Source organism: Silene latifolia, chromosome 1, assembly GCF_048544455.1.
Source record: "Silene latifolia isolate original U9 population chromosome 1, ASM4854445v1, whole genome shotgun sequence".
Lineage (NCBI taxonomy): Eukaryota > Viridiplantae > Streptophyta > Magnoliopsida > Caryophyllales > Caryophyllaceae > Silene > Silene latifolia.
Genome location: NC_133526.1, coordinates 22,743,075 through 22,765,002, shown reverse-complemented (window position 1 = coordinate 22,765,002; position 21,928 = coordinate 22,743,075). Strand labels below are relative to the sequence as shown.

The window sequence follows — 21,928 nt, the reverse complement described above, 5'->3', positions numbered from 1 at the left end:
GCCAAAAGAGAATTTAAAACAAAAAGGTAAAATTCAAAGCTGCCAAAACAAAATCCCTCGATCCAGGGACAAAAGTGCTCGATCGAGGAACAAAAGGGCTCGATCGACTGAACTGCTAGTCGATCGAGAGGTATGCCAAACAGAAAGAACTCGATCGACAAAACTGGTGGTCGATCAAGGACTTTTATCAAGCAAGATCGCTTCGATCGAGTACGAGGACTACTCGATCGAACAAAGTGGGGTTTTAAGCAGGTCGATCGAGTAAAGCATGTGCTCGATCGAATGAAAACATCACTGAAAAGCTCTCGATCGACAAGGAAATGGCTCGATCGAGAGGAAAACATGCTGAAACTTTAAAACTCTCGTGAAAACAGATTGTCAACACAAAACCAATTTCAATTTTGATCAAAAACGCATGAAATCAATTCTACAATTGACAAAACTTAACATATTGCTATAATCTCCGTATAAAATAACAATATGCAAAAGAACAAAACGAAAACAAGATAAAACATCCGTGTAAAACATGTCACGGTTTCAAAATTGCAACAGCCGAATCAAAAAAAAAATTCTGCCGTGAGAATATGGCTGATGCCGCACGGTTTTAAGACAAAAACAAAATCGTTTCAAATCGATTTATGAAAAATCACAATGAAAATTTACGTGGCCTCGCTCTGATACCACTTGTAGGGAAATATCCGTAAAATTCCCTTAATGTTAAGGATTATAACGTAAATATAACATGCGATTTATGGTCATAAACGAAATACAATAGAAAACGATAAAGATTAAGAATCAACCTCGGGTCCTTTGATGTGCGGCGTAAAGAACAGAAATCAACAGAGATTTCCTCCTAATCGTTGCACCCAAGACCGTTTGAGACTATGCCCTTGTGCTAGAAATGCTCTCTAATTGACTTGCAATATCGAGAGAGCTATTGTGAGGTTATTCGATGTGAGATCTAGAAATTTCAGAGAAGAATGCTCCGAAACCCTAATTTCTGAGACAAATGAATTGCTTAGGTCAAAAGGAGAGAGGCTCTCTCCTTTTGTCTTGTTCGGCCAAACCGAGAGCCCAAGGGGAGGGAGTGGGCTTTCACTTCCTCCTAATTTTAACTCGTGGTCCGGCTCGACAAATTGCTAAATGTATATGACGCGGTTTTTATTATAAATCGTCATCGGTTATCGGATATTAAAACATCAACTAATAACACGATTTAGTTGAAATATTAATACATGTCCGACAAAGACGATATTGTATAATTAATTCAATATACATCAATTAAATATAATCGTTTATATTTAATTTACGAATTAACTGCTTAATTCGCCTTAGCCCATTTTATTTAATCCGTATTAAATAAAATATCTCAACATCGCGTTTTGACTAATTACTAGTCAATAACTCCGACTAATCGGTTAGTCAAATTTGGCATCAACATGGTTTGTATTCTCATACTTGTCACATCTCTCAAACGTATCCTATAGGTGTGACTTTTAGGGACCAGTTGATCACCGCCATCTGTATGACAATAACGTCAAACTTATCTAGCAAGCCAACCGTTATTGATAAACGTGGATCAACTGATAATAATACCAAAAGTATGCCCTTTGATCCTTTTAGAGATTTGTAAGTCCTTGCACTAACTGTAAAGGACACCAGCCCCAACACTACCGAGTATATGCACGCCATAAAATCTTGTGCTGACAAATTAGCCGTTCTTGGCAAACCCATGGACCACGAAGACCTTGTTGCCAAAATCATTCGTGGTCTTGACAATTCCATCTATCACTCCGTCATCGATGCCATTCAAGCTCGTGACGAACCCATGTCTTTCGAGTCACTTCATGAAAAACTCCTCAATTTTGAACTCACCACTTCCCATCACACCAACCCGACACCCTTTCCTGCCACTGTTCATGCCGCCTCATACAACACCCGACCCACCCCTCACTACTCACGACCCTCGACCTCTGCTAATCCACCTGCCAATGACGCAAACCAACCCAAACAAGACCCCCCATTCAAAGGCTCTTGCCAATACTGCGGTGCAAAGGGTCATGTCTTGTTCTTTTGCTTCAAATTCAAGCGTGATTACCCCAACGTAGTATTACCCACTCGCACCTTGAACCGCCAACCACACCCTACCCCACAAGCTCACACCGCTGCCACTGGTCCTCCACCCGTCAATCCCTCCTCCTCTGGCTACCTTCTTGATAGTGGTGCCTCTCACCACCTCACACGGGACCTCGACACTCTCGCTCTTCACTCACCCTATGATGGTGGCGACGAGATTGTCATTGCTGATGGTTCTTCTTTACCCATTACTCATATAGATTCGTTCGTTTTTTCGCATTCCTCCTCTATTTTAAACTTCAATGATGTCTTGTGTGTGCCCCGTCTCTCTCGTAATATTCTTTCCATATCCAAACTTTGTCGTGACAATAATATCGTCTGTGAATTCACCTCTAATTCTTGTTTTATAAAGGACAAAACCTCAGGCCGCACTCTTCTCCACGGACAGCTTAAGGATAGAGTCTATGAATGCCTTCTTTCTGTCCCTCGTCTACATGCCTGTCAAGCCTCTTCAACCTCGGATTAGCATCACAAATTCGGCCATCCGTCTATCCAAATTTTGAAGTTTTTACGCACTCACTTTAATTTACCAATTCCGTCTTCATTTACCAATAACTGTAATTCTTGTGATACACACAAGAGTCATAAGTTAGCTTTTTATCAAAATACAATTCGTTCTACTGCTCCTTTGGATTTGATTTTTTCGGATGTTTGGTCGTCTCCTATTATGTCCTATGACGGGTTCAAGTATTATATTATTTTTGTCGATCACTTCACTAAATTTATTTGGCTCTATCCCATGAAACTCAAGTCTGATTCTACACAAATTTTTATCCGCTTCCGCACACTAGTTGAAAAACAATTTCAACGTCCCATCTTACAATTCTATTCCGACAATGGCGGTGAGTATATAAAATTATCTCATTCTCTCGCTACCCACGGCATTGGTCACCTCACCACTCCGCCCCACACACCCGAACTCAACGGGTACTCCGAAAGACGTCACCGTCATATTGTCGAGACTGGTCTAGCTCTCCTTACCCATGCCTCCATGCCAACTACTTACTGGCCTCACGCCTTTACAACAGCTGTTTATCTCATAAATCGAAAATTCCAAATTTAGGAATCCTTGTAAAATGTCATGTTGCATGACGGTCTTATAGAAGTTGTCATGCTGAGAAACGACTTTAATTCGGTCATTGTATATAGGGGTGTTAATGAGACGAGACAATTCGCGAGCAACTCGATATCGGCTCGCGCGAGCTTGGCTCGGGATCGAGATCAGCTCGAAAGCTTAACGAGTCAAGCCAAGCAAAGGCTGACTCGACTCAAAAAGCTCGCGAGCGGCTCGAACTTGTGTGATTACATAAGATATTGGTCATATTTTATAAAAATATTTTACCATGATTATATCTTTGTATCACACGTATCAAATGTCTCGCTGATTTGCCAAACATTTTTACATATAACTTTGGAACCTTATTATTAAAAATAACGGAACAAAAAAATAGAAAAATAAACAATTTTTTTTTTTTTTTTTTGAAATTGTCATCTCATTAATAATCAACTAGGCGTAGGTTACAATGAAGATAACAAATAGACAAAGGAAAATCAAGATTGCTACCGTAAAAAATACATTCAAAATAACTATCTAAATATCAGAATAACGCCGCCGCTCCAAAATCATAAATTTCTTGAATCTATGAATAATCGATGTCTTTGCATCCTTCTTGATGGAGGGAAACAGTGTAGCCGTCTTGATGTATTCATCCACGAAACAAATCTGATAATCACCCCGTCGATTAAAACTTATTATATTGATAACAATCCCACGAAAAAATGGAAAAACCCCGAAAGAAGGGACGGAACAACAGATCTCACCAAAAGGGAGACTATTATTGAAAATAAGATAGATCTGCATAATATTAGTTGTTTAAGAAAGCTTTTGTGGGGCTTACAATCTAATTAAATGTGTAATGAATAAATATTGTGTAGCCGGACTGACCTAAAACTACATCCCTTTAACGACGAAGAACATTTCCCGTCTTTGAAATGATGGAACCGTATTGTACTCCACAATGGTTGCTAATGGGATGTACTCCATCGTCAAACAATGTGGAGTACTGAAGTAAAACTACAGTCAAAATATTTTTCATGCTACCAATAATCTCCACAAGAACATTTCCCGTCTTTGAAATGATGGAACCGGCTATTATCCCTCACTATGATTTCCCTGCGAACAATCTTTGACATTAACTTCATAGCAGTATGGCAATCGGTACAAACACGTATATTCTTGGTCACACAAATAGGTGTTCCTTCTGGAGTACTTATAATCCCAAATGCTATAGCTAATCTTTCACTGTGGGTATGGAGCAGACTCTTCTTGTACTCCTCATCGACATCATGCAGCACCTCGCTTGTGTCAGGAACGTATCCCTCTTTCTCCATCTCTTCTAGAAGCTTTTCTAAAGCCATCGTTATCAATATATAAGATGGATGAGATTTATCTCCGGCCACAAACATATGTAAACTGTTCTTCACTTCGATCCAGGAACAAGCTGGATATTTGACAATTCCTTTATTCTTCATGCTAATTCTCACTTCAGCAGCTTCTTTCCATCTCTTTGCGGCTGAATATATGTTACACATCAAAACATACGCTCCAACATTCTCAGGCTCCATTCGAAACACTTCTTGTGCAACTTTTTCTGCCATTTCAACATCTTTGTGTTTTCTACAAGCAGCCAGCAATGTAAACCAGACAGGTCCTACAGGAGTAGGCATCTTACTGATAAAGTCATAAGCTTCCTGCAATCTTCCAGCTCGGCCAAGAAGGTCTGCTAATGCTGAGTAATGCTCTAATTGCGGAGATATTCTATAATCATTGATCATGCTATTGAAGTACTCATAAGCTTCGTCTACCAAACCAGCATGACTACAAGCAGTTAAAACTGCTATAAAAGCAATGGAGTTGGGTTTCAGTCCCACATTTTCCATTTGATTGAACAAAAAAATGGCATCATGAGCATGCCCATTAACAGCATAGCCCATGATCATGGCCGTCCATGACACAACATCGTGCACTTTCATATTACTAAAGATACACTTGGCAATTTTGATGTAGCCACATTTTGCATACATGTCGACTAATGAACTAGCAACTAATACATTGTCCTCAAATCCACACCTAACAATATACCCATGTAGCTGTTTTCCCAATCGTAACGTTGTTAGATGAGAACAAGCTGGAATGATGCTCGAAAATGAAACACAACCAGGCTTCACTTTAGCCATTACCATTTCCCTGAACAACCTTAGGCCATCATTAAAATGACCATTCTTCACAAATCCTGATATGATCGAATTCCATGAGAAAATATCACATTGTGGTAACCGAATAAAGACTTTATACGCATCCCCTACCCGGTTACATTTTCCATACATATCAATCAATCCACTTCCAACAAACAAGTGACCATCAAGTCGAGTCCTAATAGCATACCCATGTATTTCCTTCCCCTTACCAACATCAACAAGTTCCGCAAACATAGGGAGTACACCCGAAAGACTAAAAGCATCCGGTTTTAAGCCAGCATTTCCCATCTCCCTTAACATTCCCAAAGCTTCTCCAAACATCCCATTTTGCGCATTTCCAGCTATCACAGTGTTCCATGAAACAAGATCCTTATACGGCATAGTCTCAAATATTTTCTGAACACTACTTCGTCTCACTCTATAACTACCCATTTCATCAAAATCGTTCCTCGGCCGAAAACCAACATCATCATAATTTATTTTTCGATGAGGCATTTCGTCGAACACTTGAAGGGCATTCCCCTTACGACACGGAACCTCCTCCCTCAAACTCTCCAATTTCAAATACATATTCATAAGCGCATTCCCGGTATACATATCAAAATCAAGCCCAATTTTAACAACAACCGCATGAACACATTCACCAAGATTCAAACTTTTCAAAAAAGTACAAGACTTAATAACAGAAGGCAATACATTATGATCTGGGCACAACCCAGAAGCCCTAAATTGATTAAAACAAGATAAAGATTCAGAATGAAACCCAGAAGAAGTATAACATCTAATCATAAATTTCCAAGCAATAAGAGGAGGTGATGAAGAATCACGATAAAGGGTGAAAATGTTGAGAGTTTCATGTAAAAGATTGAGTTTAGAGTAAATTGGAAGAAGGATTGATGAGAGATTAAAAAGGTTGAATCCTTTGTGTTTGATGATTTGGGCATGAAATTGTTTTGCTTGAGATTTTGAGGTGATCAATGCTGGGTTTTTCAGGATTGTGTTCATCAGTGGATTTGTCATCGAGTTTTTCCAATCTGGAGGGAGAATGATATGCTCAAGTTCTATTTTGCCTCATTTCTGGTATGCATCAATGAGGTCGGGTACTCGCCTACTCGGGTGTCTGTAAACAAGCTGGAATCGAGCTCGAGATCAGGTGGGCTCGGGTTCGTCTCTAAATTTTTGAGCTCGAACTCGGGCTCAGCTCGGAGCTTGAATTGAGCTTTATTTCTCATTACGTCGTTTCATGTACTCCCTTTCAAATAGAAGTGCAAGTATTCCCTTTTTTTTTAAAAAAAAAAAAATGTAAATTAATGTAGATCTGATCGCGTAAATGCGCGGTAAATATATGCCTTTTAATTTTTACTATATTATTTATAGATTTTAGATTTATATCTCATGAATTTTTAGAAAAAAATAATTAATCTTAAAATTAATTAAGAGAATTGAGTAATTTCATGAAGTGTGTTTTTTATGAAAATATTTTAACTACCTCAAATTATTTTAATAAATTATTTTTCATCATGAAGTTAATTGTAGGAGATACAGTTTATATGTATACATTATAGTTTTATGCCAATTTTATTTTATTTTTGTTAAAATATTATATTTTTAAGTTTAATGATGAAAAGATTATTTTAAATGGAAAATTAATTTAGTAAATGAAAATCTAATTTGTTTTTATATATAAGTTTCAGCACTTTAGAGGGAAATTTTAGAGAAGTTTTATTCTCTTAGTATATAGGAAGATATTACTCCAACATGTAAAACATGGGACGTAATAAGACAGATCCCATTTAAAATTGGTTTAATTATACCAAAGAAAAATAAAATTGATATAATCATACCAAAGAAAGCTCATTTAGGTTCGTTTTTAGTTTTCTTTTGTATAATTATACCAATTTTAAAATATGTTAGAGTAATATTTGCATTGCTGAGCTCATACTAAAAACGAGCCTAAATGAACTTCTAGTCCAAACATTGCTAAGATCAAGATCGACTCGAGTTTGGATGAGCTCGGCTCAAGCTCGAGCCAACTCTTAGGGTTGGTGAGCCGACTCAATTTGTTCATTTACACTTGTATGCATCGGCATCACAAAAGACGTTTTACACTTTTACATATAAGAATACTGTAAAATGGACCGTTTCGATAATTACGGATATCATATCATATCACTAAATTGAGTAATGTTGTACAATTTAGTATTTCATAATTTTCGGTGCAAATTAAATAAATTCAGATCATGTGATGATCAAGTTTGTATTATGAAGTCATAATAATTAAAAGAGTTGTCATAGTTTGGAGTATATATCATCTAGTCGATAATCGTTGTGGGTGGCACATCTTATAAACTTGTGATTGAAGCATTATAACTAAAGACAAAGACAACTAGTGTTAGCTTGCATTGCAATTTAGCTACTTGTAATAATGAGAGTGAGAAAAGAAATTATTAGTGACAATAATAATTAAGGTTTCATAAACTTCATAAATACTTGGAAGTATTATAGAGTCATAGATTAACAAATTGAAGAAGAAGAAGAAAAAAATTAAAAAATGGAGAAAGCATTAACAAAAGTTGGAAGCTTGAAAGTTAAGAGCTTGTGGATCTCTAAGAAGGCAAAAGAAGAATTATTCAACATTACTGAAGATCTTAATGTATGTTTTTGTTATTAATCTTTCTCTTTAATCAATTTTGTTTTTGATTTATTTCTCTCTCAATCTAGTTCCAAGTAAGCGTCATCTGTCTCATTTTCATGTCTCGACTTGTAACTCACTGTTCTTCTTTCTTACGCATACATAGTGTAGATTACTTTAATTGAATGCTCTCGATTAGAACTTAGAAGATAAGATCGGGTAATGAGACATAAGAATAAGGCAGATGATCCATAATCGTAAGATACGCCATAGTTATTTATGTAAGAACGCTACAATTCATCAACTAAATGTATGTTAGGATATGTCAAGATCGACAATCATATGGCGATCTGGAGATATTCTAACACTGTAGTATTTGTCATTTCATTTAAATCAAAGAGTACTAGCTTGACTGCTTAACTTCTAAGAAAATAACTTTTTTTTTCCCGTTTTTGTAGTCTTTTTCAAGTACAATTGAAGATAAAGCAAAATGGGTAATCAACAAATTCAAAGGCAAAAGTCAAAAACCATTGCCGGAGCTTCTCCGGGAGAACAACCTTCCGGCAGGACTCTTCCCACAAAACATCATATGCTACGAGTACGACGAATCAAACTCAAAGTTAATAGTGTACATGTCATCCCCGGTCGAGTTATCATTCAAGGACTCGAGCATTGTACGATACTCAAATCGATTTAAAGCAACATTGTCTAGAGGAAAACTAATGGGAGTAGAAGGTATGAAGACAAAAGTTATAGTTTGGGTAAAAGTCACAAGTATTCATGTGGAAAGTTACAAGTCAGATAAAGTATGGTTCAATGCTGGTGTTAAGAAAGCTAGAGCTAAAGATGCTTATGAAGTGGTACGTGATGCAATTAAAGTCGAAGAATATTAATTTCTTATGTCTTTGCTCTTTAGGAATTTGATTTACTTGGTTACTTGGTGTATGTGACAAGAATATGTATCATAATTTTTGTCTTTTGTTGACTGAGAATATCCCTCTCAACAACCGAGACAATTTCTTTCGGGATACTGAAAGCAAGTTAATGAATAGACCATTCTCAATTTGGTTTTTTCATTCATAAGAGTCATGAATCAAACCCCCTGACCATTTGTTTAAGAGATAAAAACCCTTATCATTCACAATGACCAACTTTTGTAATATTTATCATAAATCAAATGCTAAATGATAAAAGGGTCTAAATATCAAAGTACTAAAAAATGATAAGTTGACCGGGTTAATAGACAATTTTTATTTTCCGGATTTAATTATGGTGTAACACCCCGTATTAAATCACTACTGATTAATTGACTTAATTATATATAGATCTGCTTTTATCATTTTCCACACATATTTTAAATTGTTTTCGTCGCATTTTCATTTTAATTTAAATTATTCATACATCATACAAATAATTTCGTTAATTTTACTTTTGATCTAAAAGATTTACATAATGTAACGCCCCTTCGTTAAACTGCTACAAATTAATTTGATTTAATTACCATTTAAACTACTTTTATAATTTCCCAATTATATTAAGTTACGTTTATCTCAATTCGTTCTCAATTTAAATTTTTATAAATGATTTCGTTTATTTTAATTATAATCAAAAACTTGTCTCAAATAAAAAGACGATGACAATAGTTGTCCTATTCAATAATGTTTCTTCACATCACCCCAAACATTTATCACACTCATTTGTAGTGTATCAAACATTTGGCTATGTCAACCTTGCTTCTCTTGTTTTCCCTGCATGTAGTTTTGTCATTTCCACTATACACCTTCATTGTTCAACTGCCTTAGTTCACATGCATTACTATACATTCTCATGTTTATTTTTCCTCTGCTTATAGTTTTGTCTCTACCTTTACCCCGTCACATGTGTTCGATAACTTCTATAGCTATACTATACACATCCCTGTTTATATTTTTGTCAATAGCACTCCTCTTATACCACCTCCTCCATCCGTTTCATCATCACCACCATTTGCATAACTATTATCATGATCGTTATGCTAGCCTCGCCATTCTTACTTTCGTGAGAGCTATCTAATCCGAGTCGACGCCAATTCCGTTACCAACCATCACTCACGCCTATTCATGTAACAAAACATCGACCCGACACCAACTCGCCTTCACTGCCGCTGTGAGCACCTCTCCTCCGTACTCCTACCCCTGCTCTCCGTCCCTGTTTCAAAACAGAAGCCATGGCCACCACCATACGCCACCATTCGACCTCCAAACCGCAGCCTTTACCTCCGTTTTGCTCCTCTGTTTTCCTCTGTTTCGGAAACGAAATCTATCTCCTATCACCTCTGTCACCCCGTGGTCAGCAACCATCATCATCGACGGACACCCATCACCAGTCATCTCCGTCTCTGCCACCATCAGTCGTTAATCATACCTCTCTTGCTCGCGCGTCACCTCACCATCCATCATCACCGGAACACCAAACCCGGGTCACCCGAGCTCTGACCATCACCAACTTCCTTGTATGCCTCCCTGTCCTTCTCGGCTTTGTTCAACAGGGTCGCTGATCTCCCCCACTGCTCCCCTCTCATTCCGTTCTAACCCCTTTCAAACCACCGAGAGGACGTTTCCCTTGTTGCCGCCGTCACTTTTTGTTACCATCGAAACAGCACCACCGTCGTAAGCCTTCGTTTCCCTTCACCTCTGTCTATCTTTTCGCTCTTTCCTGTGTTTCCTTTCTCCTGACTGCTTTCCTCCTTGTTATGTTCTTCCACCGCCGCCATAGGACCACTGTCGGAGCCGCCATTGACGCCTCGCCCTCTGTTGCTATCAATGCCGATGCAGATTTCAGAATATAGTGAGTAATGGTGACTTAATCCCTAAATCGATTTGGGGATTGCTGAGTTTTATGTTAACTCAGTTATACTCGGTGCCCTTTCTTTTAATGATACGGGTTGAGCCCGATTTACTAACTTGACCTTTCGTAATTCAAGGTTTGATTGACGGGTTTCGGACTTGGACTTCTCCTGCTTTTATGACGAATTCAAGACGGACTTGTGACTTTATTAATAACGATTAATTTCTTATTAAATCGGATTAATAAGCACATTCATTTATTTCACTAACTTCGGTAACCCGACCTTCTTCTATCCCTCCTTAATTTTTACAAGACTCGTTATGCTAATGTTAATGAATATGTTTAAATATGAATTTCCGTAACTTGTTTGACTACTAAAATTCTGATTAGAATTACTAGACCGCTAAATTATTAACAATGGCATGAAATATACATATGCGCTAGTTAATTACTCAATTAGTTGGATTTGTATGTTAAAATTTCATGATGACAAGTGATTTATCTTTGTGCTATTTTCTCACCTAGAAACATGATTAGGAAATGCAATTGAGTAATATCTTAATTGGCTACATTTAATTACGCTCGTGTGATGTATGTTCCGATATGAATACCTCATGATTTTTGCACTCACTTTATTTAGTAGTACGCAGTCTATTGAGATGTTAACTTTTATATGAGTAAAAGCATATTAGCTATTAACTACTAGCCTAAAAGAATTATACCTTTCCTCTTTAAATATAGCTAAGGCTAGAATAGATAAGTTTAAATTTTATTTATATTTTAAAGCTTAAATAACAATCCTTTTAAAGGTTAGAAAATTAAAAGTATACGATAATGTTTTCAAAAGCAAAATGGTTTACAGGATTTAAACGTTTCTCCAAATTACAAGGAAAGTTACTTAATAAATAAGTGACTTAGTTCATATCTTTTATAAAAGTATTAAACTCCTAGTTTCTAAAAATATTTGAAATGATTTAGTAGCCCTTCCAAATGATTTACATAAAATGTTTATTAAATAACCAAATTTTTATTAAAAAGAAGATTGAATAAGCTCTTTAAAAACAAAGCTTAAACTTAAGCTTACTATAGTAAAAATCTAAATACCTCCTTCAAATAAAGAATTTAGAAATAATAAATTCCAAATAAGATTTGCCAAATCCTAAAGATTTCAGAAAAGATAAGGCAAGATGAATTTATGTATGTTTACGTTTCTTATTCAAAAGTTTCTAGCACTCTGGGACATGTCCCTTAAATGGGACCGTTGAGACGAATATCGATGTGAAACAGTAACTGGCTATGCCTCTTAAATGGGACCTCTGAGCCATGGAATCTTTCTCCGGTTTACTTGGGTATGCCCCTTGAATGGGACCTCTGAGCCAAGTGTCGTTGTATTGTCGATATGTTAAGATGGTCCGCATATCGATGTATCATCGTCTCTAAGAGACAAGTTTGAGTCTTCCGTACTACATGTTGGGCGCTACCTTGGTAAGGTTTAGAGATTGACATGATGGAAGAATGCTTAGAGAGCTTATGCTATACAAGTACGGACAGCACATCCCGAAGCTGCGTGTGGAGGGATTGTCGTTAGGATAGTAGTCGACCAGTTGCCACTGAGGAGCTGCGTGTTCCAAGAAGTTGTGGAGTGGGTATATGCGCATATATTGACAGGAGCTTGCTCAGCTTTACTACCTTTCAGATATCTTGGCAATTATTATTTCACGGTTGCGATCGTGTGCAGACCTTGACGGTTGCGATTGTCTTGGTGCCTCGAAGTGTATGGGACATGTCACTTAAATGGGACCTCTGAGACCATCCATTAGCAGTCTGTTCTTCCCCACGGTTCTGGTTGTTAAACCAAGTCAACTTAGTTGTCCGGTCCTACTGAGCACTAGGGGTGAGATGTAAACCTCCTAGAATCGGTATGATTGGCGGGATTGATGTTCACATTCGTACTTAAAGTGAGATGCAAGCCGTGAGTATGCGTGTGACATTAGTAGTCACGTCCCGTGCTTATTTATTAGAAAACAAATGTTTTTAAAGAAATGACTACAGTTTTTACTCACATGATGCCTGTTGGATTTACCGTTGAAATTGTTATATGGTGAATAATGTTGCTGCATGATAAAGAAAGATCAAGGTAATAACGTCACATGTTTGATGATTGGGACTTGTTGTGCTCACATGTGCTTAACTTTGTTGAGTGTTGTTGTATTACTAAAATGGTTTCTTAATATCTTTGAGTAATATTGTTGTATCATTTGAATATCCAGAATGTTATGATAAGAGAACTTATGTGATATATGCTTTACGTGATTCTTATTTATGCATTCCATTTCCATTCGCATGCCTGCTTTTGAATGATTAAGCCGATGATAGGAGAATGGTTAGGTTACTGTCGCTCAACGACTTTTGTTTAAATGTTTTTCAGGTACCAAGAACGAGTCAGATGGGGACACCCTTAAAGGGCATATTGGGTTATGAGAGGAGCTTTTAATGTTGGTTTAATTTGTAATTATATCTCTCGACTAAATTATTTAGCCATGTGTAAGTGATCCATGACGATCTGGATTCATTTTTATAGCAATGACTTAGTTTTTTTCCGCTTTTATCCCTTAATTAAGTCATTAAAAATCCGGATTGTTACATATGGTATGAATCTAAAATATTTTTTTGGATTATTGAGTCTAAGTAAAGTTTCTATTGAAGTTTACTATCACATATTCGAATCGGGATTCAATTCCACGTTACCATGTGACTAAAAAATTAGAGTCACTAATTTAGAACATTTTTTTTTATCTCTGTCAAATCCTCTTCTAATAAATGATTTCATAATCGTACATCACATGAATTTATCAATATTATGATATCACTAATTCACTATGATTGAGTAATGATTGAGTATAATAAACATAAACATTTTGCTAAAATAATGTTCAAAAATAAAAAGGAAAATCAGTAAAATGGGGATAAGACAAAACTATCTAAAAAATATGAGATTTTGTAGAGACACCGGACACGCCACCACTTGACCAGTCGATCACTCTGTGTGACGTGTCAAAAGGAAAATAACATCACAATTGGTTTTAATTGTGTATTTTTTGTTTTTTGTTTTGCCACTCGAATATCTACTAGTTTTAAACCCGTGCAAAATTGCACGGGTATGTATTTGGACTGGTATTAATGTTTTTAGATGTATTTTTTTATTTTTTTGCATTTATATTGTGCTTATCTAGTTGGTCTAAATCAACGATCTACATAATTAATGTTTAAACTTGTTACAAATACGTGTTCACATGCAATGATTTAAGAGGAAATAACAAATGATATTTTTCAAAAAAAATATATATCGTACTATCTAGTTTTTAAAAATTATGCATGTAATTTATTCACATTATATTTAATTCAATCCCGTAATTAAATGTTATTTCTTCTCGTAATCATGTAATTTTATTATTATTTTGTTTTTAAATTATGTAATTCATTTATTTATAATTAGTTTCATTTATTCCGATTAGTAATTCATTCCGCTTATATGTCATTAATTTCATTTGTTCGGAATGTATAAAATTATTTCATAGTATTTGTTCTAAGACGGAATTTATCGCATGTTTGTATAGCTGAAATTCTGAAGAAATAAATGCATTCCACACTAACGGGTCCCACCATAACATGTATTTCCAAAAAAAAAAAAACCGAATTAATGACGTGGCACGTCCTGAATTGAGTATTGTCGTCTGAATTAATAAAGATAAGATTGAGTCAAAACACGCCACATTAAATGATATGTCTTTTAAACACGCCATGTTGGAAATATTATGGTGGTTGACACTCCGTCGACCGCCAATGGCAAATGATAAACTTGGATAACGATAGAATCACGAATCGCTTTTCTTACAGAGTATTTCGACCCTTACATTTGACTCGGGTTGCACGAAATCTCTCGCAGGATAAGACTATCGATTTTCTCTCGTTCTAGGCAAATAAAATCGAGAAAATACAAATAAAATTTTGTAATTTGTTTGTTCTTTCAAAGTCAGAAATTCTGATTTTTCTCATCATCATTTGATCATTCATAGTCTAGTTTTTTTTTTTGGTAGCACTCATTCATAGTCTTGTAATTATACAAGTATCCTCCTGCATAGTTCAGGAAAATTAGTTCTTTTCCCAAAAGGCACCTTTTGGGATTGGGATAAGTATGATAATGCACAAGTTCTATTTGCATTATAACTTATTCAAAAATCGCAAACTCAAACACTTTATAGCGATCCGAATTTACTTGACTTTAACCGAATCCGACTACACTTAAATAAAACCGTTGATTCACTTAAATCACCAACACGCCATATATATCAACTCCAATTGCCAATTAGTTTGTTTTTTCGACATTATTTAAAAAAGGAGTTTGACGACAATTTAGTTTAAGAACTAATCAAGTAAGGTTGATCACATGCCTAAATGATAAGTCCTTGCTCAAAATAGAGAGTAGAACGAGCATGATGAAAGATTATCAATAATCAAAGAATCTATTTTCGGCCAAATACATGAACTCTATATAATATAATCCATGAATTGATATTTGGTCAAATACATACATCTACATATACTCTCTGTTTTAATCACATGACGTTTCCGAAATTAAGATAAGTTTTGACTTTCAATTTAATAGAAATAGAAATAGAAATGTATTTTGCTAACAACTACATACGTACGGACTACATATAAAAATTATTGATTGTATATTTGTAGCAAACTAGCAATGACATATTGGCATCATCTAGTCTTGCTATAGACGAATATATCCATTTATAGCTAAAGACGGGTAAAATAGCTTGAAAGTGGTGATATTTTTGGCCCCCACCATCCCACTTGTTGCTTTTCCTATTAAAAATATGGTATTATATTTGACCCGTCTTTAATTATAGACGGATATGTGCCGTCTATAATGAGATTTTGTTAATTAGCATTTGTGATTTGTCCTCAACAATCACTATATGGAGTACAATATAGTAATATACTCGATCAAAGTTGCCTTAGTATCTCGAAGACTGCCGTAGAATTACTTTGTATATACGTACCATTATTATATGTAACTTTCTATATCACAGTGTATTGTTCAGTACATTATTTGACGAAATTTGTTATTAATTGCATAAATTTTTTAAGGCGAACGTAATTCATCTCCTCTCACGGTCTCATTCTTAAATACAGGTCCATAATTTCGTAGATTAATTGGAATTCTTAGTATATTAAATTAGCATACTCAATGACAAACTATTTTAGTTTAAATGTTTACCAACATTATTTAAGATTTTTTTAATAAAATGATATACTCCGTAATCAAGCTAGTTATTCATGTACTCCGTATAATGACCGTATCTGTTAACATTATTTATTACTCCGTTCATCTAAACTGTTGGCAAATAAAGTTTTATAGAACGTAATAAAAGATAACTATACGGTATTTCAAGTCTCCGTTAGTTGGACTACTTGACATGGAAACTAATGAGAAGATAACTATTATCGATATACAAAAAGAGTAAATACGGAGTATTAGACTGGGATAAAAGAAAATAACAGATGAACAAATAATTTATAATTATCGTTGTAATAATGTCTTGTGTGACTGTGACTTCGCACATAATTGTTGAACTCTTTGGTCTCATGCATATAATGACATAAAGTACATGTAAATAATCAAACAAAAACAAAGCAAAATTTATTAATTATTAATTTGTGTTACACCGTAGCATACCAAACCCTCACCGGCCATATACCTTACCATGTAAACTACTCCTTTCATTCCCACCCCCATTAACGAATGAAAATCTACCCACCTAACATTGACTTAAAAACTTGCTATCACAATCAAAGTTCCCCACTTTCAATTGGTGGCGAAGTCAGAATTCAAGTCCCCCAAATATGGTAGCAAAAATTTAACATTATGTAGAACGATTTTACACAAGTATTATGAAAAATAAAGATATAAATCAGGATATTATAATCCACAAACGTAAAAAGTCACCAAAATCACTCATTCTACCAGGTATTTGTGTAAGGTCGTAGCCGAAATTCATTTTCTTTGGTGTTAAGGAAATTGTTGACGAGATTTAAACCCAATCCCAGAATATAAATATCTCTTTTCATAAGTTTACCGACTCAGCTGATTGACATCTAGCTCATATCGATATTTATAAAAACAAAAACAAATCACTCACCACATAAACATGTTTCATTTATTCTAGAATTGGACTATCATCAACAAAAAAAAACAACTTAAATTTATGTCACAAAATTCAACTTATTATAAATGGTCTAAGTCAAAATAGGCGACTCATTCCACATAAGGCTTCTTGTCTTCCCACGGTATGACGACCATTTACCAAAAACTTGAAACCATGGAAAACTTTGCCAAAATTCTTAATAAACTTCATCATCAAATTATCATATTCATTTTGTATTTATTACTATTATTTTATTCATAATATACTTTATTAATCTATGAATTATCAAAGTTAAATAAGGAACAAAATAAATTAAATTAAGTACCAAAAAAAAATTAACTTTATTCCTTTTACTTTTTTAAGGAAAAAAATAAGTTGGAGAATTCATACCACAATTTGTTTTATTTTTTTTTGACTAAACCAACTTTTAGTGTTGAGTTCCATATTTGGTATAGTATCACTTTCTTCTACATTTTGCCGTCACATATCGAAAATCTTCTGCTTTAAGCCATGAATAAAGGCTTTTTGAAGTTTTGAGCAAAGTGTTTATTAGAGAAAGACGAAGACGACGACGACAACGACGAAGAATAATACAACAAGTGAATTCATATTGATCATGGTAGACGAAGAATCTGATTTAGGTCGTTATGGTTGTATAATCTCACTTTCATTCATCATGTTGATTCTTATTTCAGGTACCCTTTTTGCTTCTCAGCAAGTTTTGCTTGTGACGGCCACAAGCTTGTGCCTTTTTAACATTATTTAAATCGGGTGTGAGTCGGTACGAGCTTGTGACCGTCAGAAGTAAGAATTTTAGTTTGCTTATTTTGTCATGTTTTAGCATGTGGGGTTTCAATGTTTTAGTGTTTTTTTAATGTTTTATTTTATTTATGGTTGGAGTTTTGAGAAAGATTTTGAGACATAATTATTGATTACAATGATTAGGTACAGTAACCAAGGCAGATACTCTGACAACAATGGAAGAAAGTGACAGAGATAATTTACTGAATTTGAAGTCATATTTGGAAACAAAAAACAAAATGAACAGAGGCAAGTACACACAATGGAATGTACACAGCAAAAACCCTTGCAATTGGACTGGAATTTCCTGTGATCCCGATACGCGTCGCGTCACCGGGATTGATCTTTCTGGCTGTAACATTGATGGGGTAATTTCTGGGAATTTTTCGGGTTTGACGGAACTAAGAGACCTTGATTTGTCTAGTAATACTTTGAGTGTGATTCCTGAGGGTTTGAGTTTGTGTAAAAATCTTAAGCAATTGAATTTATCACATAATACTATTGGTGGGCAGTTGAATTTAACTGGGTTTAACAGCTTGGAGGTGTTGGATTTGTCGCTTAATAAAATTGGGGGTGAAATTAGGGTTAGTTTTCCTGCAGTTTGCAGTAATTTGAGGGTGTTGAATATTTCTAGTAATAACTTTACTGGGTCTATTGATGGGTGTTTTGATGGGTGTCCTAAATTGGAGTATCTTGATATTAGTGCAAATCACTTTAGTGGGAGTGTATGGCCGGGTTTTGCTCGGTTGAAGTTCTTCAATGTGGGGGAGAATGAGTTTCATGGTTCGATTTTGCCGGAATTTTTTGAGGGGAATTGCAGCTTGGATGTTTTGGATTTGTCTGAGAATGGGTTTTTTGGGGAGTTTCCTGAGGAAGTTTCTAATTGTAAGAATTTGACAGTGTTGATTTTAGGTGGGAGTGGTTTCTCAGGGAGTATTCCTGAAAGTCTCGGTTTGTTATCTAGCCTTCAAGTGCTGATTTTGGGAGGAAATAATTTCTCAAGGGAGATACCAGAATCATTGCTGAAATGTAAGAGCTTGGCGTTTCTAGATCTTGGCAATAACGGGTTTCAGAATGACATACCGGAAATTCTAGGAAGATTTACTCAGGTGAAGGTTCTCGTTTTACACGGGAATAATTTCACTGGTGGATTAATTTCCTCGGGAATTCTGCAATTGCCTAGCATTTTGAGACTAGACCTCAGTATCAATAACTTTGCTGGTTCACTTCCTGTCGAAATTTCCAACATGTCATCGTTGCAATTCCTGGATTTATGTTTTAACCAATTTTCAGGAGAAATTCCCACTGAATATGGTCGTCTTACTCAACTTCAAGCTCTTGATCTCTCCTTCAACGCTTTGACAGGATCAATTCCGAAGTCTCTTGGGAATTTAAAGTCCCTTCTTTGGCTTATGCTCAAGAACAATTCCTTGACGGGTGAAATCCCGCCTGAGCTTGGAAATTGCAGCAGCTTGCTATGGTTAAATTTAGCGAACAACAATTTTCAGGGGAAACTACCTCCTGAGCTGATGAATATAGGAAATAACCCTATGCCTACTTTTCTTTCAAATCGGCGGGAAAAACTTCTGCCGGGGTCTGGTGAGTGCTCGGCAATGAAGAGATGGATACCAGCGAATTATCCCCCGTTTAGCTTTGCATTTGCTTTACTAACTAGAAAGCGTTGTAGAGATATATGGGATAGAGTACTTAAAGGGTACGGTCTATTCCCTATGTGTAGGCCTGGCACAAATGTTCAGACCCTTCAGATTTCTGGCTATGTTCAGCTGTCTGGCAATCGATTTTCTGGTGAAATACCGCCAGAGATTATTAGGATGAGGAATTTCAGTATGCTTCATTTTGCTGGTAATATGTTCAACGGTGAATTGCCTCCGCAAATTGGAAGTCTGCCTCTTGTTGTCTTGAATGTGTCCGAGAATAATTTCTCTGGTACAATTCCTACCGAGATGGGAAACATGAAATGTCTCCAAGATCTTGATCTATCTCAGAACAATTTCTCGGGGATCTTCCCGCCAAGCTTGAGTGAATTAAATGAATTAAACAAGTTCAATGTGTCGTTTAATCCACTTCTCTCCGGTGTCATTCCATCGACAGGGCAGCTTGCGACTTTTGACAAAGACTCCTATCTTGGTGACCCTCTTTTAGTCCTTCCACCTTTTTTCAGCAACTTGCCAAAACCATCTCCGAAAAGCCAAGAATTACATAAGAGGACAACGAAACTGGCTGCATTTCTGGTTATCATCACATTGGTGCTTGTTATGTTGATTGTTGGTGTGGTTTCTATATTGGTTTACAGCATAGCAAAGAGGCCGTCAGAGAATAACTCGGGTTATCTTCTAAAAGACGTTACATACGCGCATGATTTCACACCCACTTCAAGCACTTCATCATCTTCATTTATCTCAGATGCTGTCAAAATCATCAGACTCGACAAAACAGTGTTCACATACTCCGACATCTTGAAAGCAACATGCAATTTCACAGACGACAGAATTATCGGTAGAGGTGGGTATGCAACAGTTTACGCTGGAAGCCTCCCTGATGGAAGAAAAGTAGCTGTAAAGAAACTACAAAGAGGAGGAATTGAAGGGGAGCGAGAATTTCGTGCAGAAATGGAAATCCTAAGCCAACATGGGATCAACTGGCCTCATCCAAACCTTGTAAACCTCTACGGTTGGTGTCTTGATGGAGCCGACAAAATACTAGTCTACGAGTACATGGAGGGTGGAACCCTTGACGACTTCATTGCAGACAAAACAAGGCTAACATGGAAAATGCGTGTTGAAATTGCAATTGATGTGGCTCGTGCCCTCGTCTTCCTGCACCATGAATGCTACCCATCTATAGTACATAGGGATGTCAAGGCAAATAATGTACTACTAGACCGAGATGGCAAAGCTCGAGTCACTGATTTTGGGTTAGCCAGGGTGGTTGATGTCGGTGAGACCCATGTGACTACTACTGTGGCTGGAACCGTAGGGTATGTGGCCCCGGAATATGGACAGACATGGCAAGCTACTACAAAAGGTGATGTCTACAGCTACGGAGTTTTAATAATGGAGCTTGCGACAGGTAGGAGGGCCGTGGATGGTGGAGAAGAGTGTTTGTTAGAGTGGGCAAGGCGGGTGATTGGTGAAAACGAAGAGGTAGAATTGGACCATTGTGTAAGTCCAGGTCTAGTCGTAGAGGCTGGGGCAGAAGAAGGAACGACGGAGATGGGTGAATTGCTTCGGATTGGTTTGAAGTGTACAGCTGAGTCACCTCAAGCTAGGCCTAACATGAAGGAGGTTCTATCAATGTTGGTAAAAATTCTTGGGTATGAAAATGATGTTGGTAATGATCCTTCTTTTCTGTCTGTAGTTTGTACTGTATAGAATTGGGAAACTGTTAATAATTTTTAGGTTTTGTTTGTTTATTTACAGTTTTACACAGAGTTAGAAATTTGAATAATAGGTATGCACAGAATGACCTGTAAATCATTCTTCTTGTACACTCTCATTCGTTTTGTTATTTTTATCAGAAATAAAACTGACAGATTTTTGGTGATTGCTGTTAGCATATTACATCCGACTCCCCCTTACTTTGCAATTTGCGGGAGCCATTGAGACATGGGGTAATGTTGTTGTTGTCGTTGTGTTGCTAATACTTGTTATGATGACCTGAGTTTACTGGCAGAAATGCAACAAGGCAGTATTAACGATATATCCATATCTCCCGTATCTTCCTCAAAGATCCATATCGAGCCGTCTACAGCAACAAATCAACCAAGCAAATAATGTATAATATAGTTTCTATATTTTGTGAATAATATCTTTCTTGTACAAAGAGCTATCTAACCTAGGTCATTAGTTGTATAAATACCAACCTCATTGTACATTCAATTCATTCAATACAATTACATTCACCTCTACTCTTATATGGTATCAACGAGTTCACATCGATCCGTCAACAAACACCTCCAACCCCGCCGCTCAACCTTCAAACGCCACACCAAAATCCAATTCAAACCCACCGCCACCATGACAAACACCCTTGA

General features: G+C 36.3%; 3 protein-coding genes and 1 long non-coding RNA gene across 4 annotated transcripts; 3 read left to right on the top strand and 1 right to left on the bottom strand.

Annotated features, from left to right (window-relative positions):
• Window positions 1-3,751: 3,751 nt before the first annotated feature.
• On the bottom strand, window positions 3,752-6,495 carry LOC141601226 (putative pentatricopeptide repeat-containing protein At3g23330). Its single transcript, XM_074421492.1, has one exon. The coding sequence runs from the start codon at window positions 6,412-6,414 to the stop codon at window positions 4,234-4,236; it is 2,181 nt and encodes a 726-aa protein (XP_074277593.1). The 5' UTR covers window positions 6,415-6,495; the 3' UTR covers window positions 3,752-4,233.
• Window positions 6,496-7,772: 1,277 nt separating this feature from the next.
• Window positions 7,773-9,089, top strand: LOC141655724 (uncharacterized protein At5g01610-like). Its single transcript, XM_074462805.1, has 2 exons — window positions 7,773-8,047; window positions 8,485-9,089. Exons 1-2 carry the CDS (start codon window positions 7,946-7,948, stop codon window positions 8,917-8,919), a joined length of 537 nt encoding a protein of 178 aa, XP_074318906.1. The 5' UTR covers window positions 7,773-7,945; the 3' UTR covers window positions 8,920-9,089.
• Window positions 9,090-10,012: 923 nt separating this feature from the next.
• Window positions 10,013-13,452, top strand: LOC141655688 (uncharacterized). Its single transcript, XR_012548173.1, has 4 exons — window positions 10,013-10,674; window positions 10,781-10,852; window positions 10,989-11,125; window positions 13,281-13,452. It is a non-coding gene; the product is annotated as an uncharacterized LOC141655688 (long non-coding RNA).
• Window positions 13,453-17,222: 3,770 nt separating this feature from the next.
• LOC141601218 (putative LRR receptor-like serine/threonine-protein kinase At1g74360) lies at window positions 17,223-21,438 on the top strand. Its single transcript, XM_074421484.1, has 2 exons — window positions 17,223-17,768; window positions 18,019-21,438. The coding sequence occupies exons 1-2, from the start codon at window positions 17,690-17,692 to the stop codon at window positions 21,264-21,266; spliced, it is 3,327 nt and encodes a 1,108-aa protein (XP_074277585.1). The 5' UTR covers window positions 17,223-17,689; the 3' UTR covers window positions 21,267-21,438.
• Window positions 21,439-21,928: the final 490 nt, after the last annotated feature.

What these genes read in the sequence shown, in the direction of transcription:
- LOC141601226 (XM_074421492.1), bottom strand. Translation starts at nt 6,414, where the DNA reads ATGACAAATCCACTGATGAACACAATCCTGAAAAACCCAGCATTGATC.
- LOC141655724 (XM_074462805.1), top strand. Translation starts at nt 7,946, where the DNA reads ATGGAGAAAGCATTAACAAAAGTTGGAAGCTTGAAAGTTAAGAGCTTG. An exon ending in ACATTACTGAAGATCTTAAT is followed by an intron (nt 8,048 to 8,484) that starts GTATGTTTTTGT and finishes CCGTTTTTGTAG; the next exon opens with TCTTTTTCAAGTACAATTGA.
- LOC141601218 (XM_074421484.1), top strand. Translation starts at nt 17,690, where the DNA reads ATGGTAGACGAAGAATCTGATTTAGGTCGTTATGGTTGTATAATCTCA. An exon ending in CATGTTGATTCTTATTTCAG is followed by an intron (nt 17,769 to 18,018) that starts GTACCCTTTTTG and finishes TACAATGATTAG; the next exon opens with GTACAGTAACCAAGGCAGAT.